The 3,782-nt window shown below is 41.6% G+C and overlaps 1 protein-coding gene across 1 annotated transcript; it reads left to right on the top strand.

Annotated features, from left to right (window-relative positions):
- The first annotated feature begins 2,634 nt into the window (after nucleotides 1–2,634).
- Nucleotides 2,635–3,409, top strand: apela (apelin receptor early endogenous ligand). The gene is made up of 2 exons (XM_070862166.1): nucleotides 2,635–2,710; nucleotides 3,324–3,409. The coding sequence occupies exons 1-2, from the start codon at nucleotides 2,635–2,637 to the stop codon at nucleotides 3,407–3,409; spliced, it is 162 nt and encodes a 53-aa protein (XP_070718267.1).
- The last annotated feature ends 373 nt before the right edge of the window (nucleotides 3,410–3,782 follow it).

The following is a 3,782-nucleotide window of genomic DNA, read 5'->3' as shown; positions in this document are numbered from 1 at the left end:
TGCGTTTGTTACTTTTACATGTGACTATTCCATTGCATCCCTGGCCAACCTCCCATGTTCTGCTCTCCGTAAACTTAAGGTCATCCAAAACTCTGCTGGCCATGTCCTAACTCGCACAAAATCTCGTTCACCCATCACCCCGTGTTCGCTGACTGACAATGGCTCCTGTTCTGGCAATACCTCGATTTTAAAATTCTCTTCCTTGTTTTCAAATCCCTCCATGGCCTTGCCCCTTCCTATCTCTGTAACCTCCTGCAGTCCCACAATCCTCCAAGAAATCTGTGCTCCTCTAATTCTGGCCTCTTGACAATCCCCGATTTTAATCGCTCCACCATTGCTGGTTGTGCCTTCAGCTGCCAAGGCCCTAAACTCTGGAATTCCCTCCCTAAACCTCTTTGCTTCTCTAGCTCTCTTTCCTCTTTTAAGACAATCGTTTATCCATTATTAAGGAAGCAGTAGCAGGACATTTGGAAAAGCATAATTCAGTCAAGCAGAGCCAGCGTGGTTTTATTGAAAGGGAAATCAGGGGGTTTGACAAATTTGCTGGACTTCTTTGAGGATGTAACGAGCAGGGTGGATAAGGGGGAACCAGTGGATGTGATGTATTTGGATTTCCAGAAGGCATTCGATAAGGTGCCACATAAAAGGTTACTGCACAAGATAAAAGTTCACGGGGTTGGGGGTATTATATTAGCATGGATAGAGGATTCGCTAACTAACAGAAAACAGAGATTCGTGATAAATGGGTCATTTTCCAGTTGGCAAACAGTAACTAGTGGGGTGCCACAGGGATTGGTTCTGGGGCCTCAACTACTTACAACCTATATTAATGATTTGAAAGAAGGGACCGAGTGTAATGTAGCCAAGTTTGCTGATGATACAAAGATGGGTGGGAAAGCAAATTGTGAGAAGGACACAAGAAATCTGCAAAGGATATAGACAGGCTAAGTGAGTGGGCAAAACATTGGCAGATGGAGTATAATGTGGGGAAGTGTGAGGTTATCCACTTTGGCAGAAAAAATAAAAAAGCAAGTTATTATTTAAATGGAGAAAAATTACAAAATGCTGCAGTACAGAGGCACCTTGTGCATAAAACACACAAAATCAGTGTGCAGTTACCGCAAGTAATCAGGAAGGCAAATAGAATGTTGGCCTTTATTGCAAAGGGGAATGGAGTATAAAAGCAGAGATGTCCTGCTACAACTGTACAGGGTATTGGTGAGGACACACCTAGAGTACTGCGTATAGTTTTGGTCTTCTCATTTAAGGAGGGATGTACTTGCATTGGAGGCAGTTCAGAGAAGGTTCACTAGCTTGATTCCTGAGATGAAGGGGTTGACATGAAAAAAGGGTGAGTAGGTTGGGCCTATACTCATTGGAGTTCAGAAGAATGAGAGGTGATCTTATTGCAACGTATAAGATACTGAGGGGGCTCAACATGATAGATGCAGAGATGATGTTTCCACTCGTGTGGGAATCTAGAACTAGGGGCCATAGTTTCAGAATGAGGGGTCGCTCATTTAGAACTGAGATGAGGAATTTCTTCTCTCAGAGGTTTGTAATTCTGTGGAATTCTCTGTCCCAGAGAGTTGTTGAGGCTGGGTCATTGAATATATTTAAGGTGGAGATAGACAGATTTTTGAGTGATAAGGGAATAAAGGGTTATGGTGAGTGGGCAGGGAAGTGGAGCTGAGCCCATGATCAGATCAGCCATGATCTTATTGAATGGCGGAGCAGGCTCGAGGGGCCAAATGGCCTACTCCTGCTCCTATTTCTTATGTTCTTACATTCTTAAAACCTACCTCTTTGACCAAGCTTTTGGTCATCTGCCCTGATATCTCCTTATGTGGCTCGGTGTCAAATTTTGGTTTAGCGCATCGCCTTGGGGCATTTTACTATGTTAAAGGCACTATCTAAATACAAGTTGTTATGTTGTTGCGTTCTTAATGAATCTGGCAGGTTAACCTTTGTTGTTACTGCTGGTAGCATGAGACCCATGAGTCAGAAGCCCTATCACGATATAAAAGTGTCTTCATAGAACCTATTGGAATAGTTCACCAGTAATACGAGAGCGAGACTGAAGATGCATGACAATACTAAACAAGCAAAATTAATAGGTATGTGCTTTCACATTCTTGCACCCAGCACGACAAAGGACGAGAGGGGGTCCTTCCTGCAACTCTCAGGGTTTTCTACAGATGGGATCAATATGTGGAATACAAAGTCAAACACTTGCAAATGGGGAAGCATCACGTTTTATTCATATTCTTCCCTGACAGGCTGAATTTAAAGAGGGCCATCCTTTTGTTTCGGAGCCAGCTTACCCATCCACAGACAGACAATTACTGTTTACATGGCTTTCTTCTCAGTTGTTTGCTTATAGAAAAGAGGGGGTGTGAGTTTACTCCATACAAAGAAAGAGGCCCTGACCACAGCTAATAACCAATAACCTTGCCTGATGTGATCATTAACCTTGTTAGAAAATGCAGCAGCTCAGTTCAGTTAGGGGCTTGCCACTAGAGCGTGATTTGTGCCAGATATCGTTGGCAAACTGAAGGCTTTTATTTTAACCAGTGCTGGAAAATTCTGTGTTCTCTCTGCTTCAACTCAATCTCTACGGGTGGAAAAATCAAAATGAGATTTCAGCACCTCTTTCACATCCTTCTTGTTGTATGCACAAGTCTTCTGCTGATCAGTGGACAGAAAGCAGGTAAGTGACTGGTTCCTACACTTTTATTAGCTGAGTTTTTGATCTGAGAGGTATTTGGTGGGAATGTACAACACTGTTTAACAGCACTGAATAAAATAACCGTTCCTACAGATTTTGCAAGGTGTGCTGTATTTGGCCCAGGCCAAACCATTGGAAGCAGTGCAGATTTTTTTGAGGGAAATAATCGCTGAATAGAATGAATTTTATAGCAAGACACAGAGAAAGGTGTTACTTTTCACAAAACAAGACTCACTGGAAATAATGAAGACCTGATCGATCTCTACGAGCAATGTTTTTTTTCCAATTACGCTTTAAGAGTAAAACTACACAGTTTTCTTGAGATTCATTACAATTTTACGCACATCCAGCGTGCTCAAAAGCAACGAACATCTCTTTCTAAGAAAATATCTATGGCAAGTAATGAGAGAGGTTAATTGACTGAATAGCACAAGTCAAGCCTTCCAGCTCGCACAAAAAGAACTTCAAAAATTCAGAGTGCAAGTTTAACAATGCTCAGTACTGACTGCATTCCTGAGTCACTGCTTTAGAGAATGTCAAATTCAATTTAATGTTCGATGGCAAACCACCAATTTACTTCAATTCTTACTTTCAGGTAAAAGATGGAGGAGGAAAATGCAAAGGCACAACTGTTTGCAAAGAAGATGTTTGCCTCTCCATTCGAGAGTTCCTTTCCCTTAAGGTTTGTTAAGAGTAAGATCCATTTAATTGCTTGCAGCTGCAAACAAACATTACAGCCTAACTGGAAACATTGTGGTATTGAAATAACCAGTTCCAGGAGGCAGATTGATATATCGTTATGGGTTTAACTTGTCATTTGCAATTTGTCAGCTTTTTGTTTTTAATCCCTGTTTTTTCTGTCTCCAATCTTTTTCCAATCTCCCCCAAAGGAGCAGACTCATTAGTTGCTTTTATATTGGTGTCAGTGGGGTGTTTGAGCCACTTGTCCTCGAAGTACAAACGGATGTCAGCCTACACCTTACTGATACCCATATAAACATATTTATTCTGTAGCACTTACGCAACCACAACTAACGCAATTTCAATATTGAAT

This window comes from Pristiophorus japonicus, chromosome 2 (genome assembly GCF_044704955.1).
Source record: "Pristiophorus japonicus isolate sPriJap1 chromosome 2, sPriJap1.hap1, whole genome shotgun sequence".
In the NCBI taxonomy this organism is placed as follows: domain Eukaryota; kingdom Metazoa; phylum Chordata; class Chondrichthyes; family Pristiophoridae; genus Pristiophorus; species Pristiophorus japonicus.
The sequence above is the reverse complement of the archived record's forward strand: the minus strand, read 5'-3'. Positions and strand labels throughout refer to the sequence as shown.

Coding starts and splice junctions, on each gene's coding strand:
- apela (XM_070862166.1), top strand. CDS start 2,635: ATGAGATTTCAGCACCTCTTTCACATCCTTCTTGTTGTATGCACAAGT. Junction 2,711..3,323: donor GATCAGTGGACAGAAAGCAG/GTAAGTGACTGG, acceptor TCTTACTTTCAG/GTAAAAGATGGAGGAGGAAA.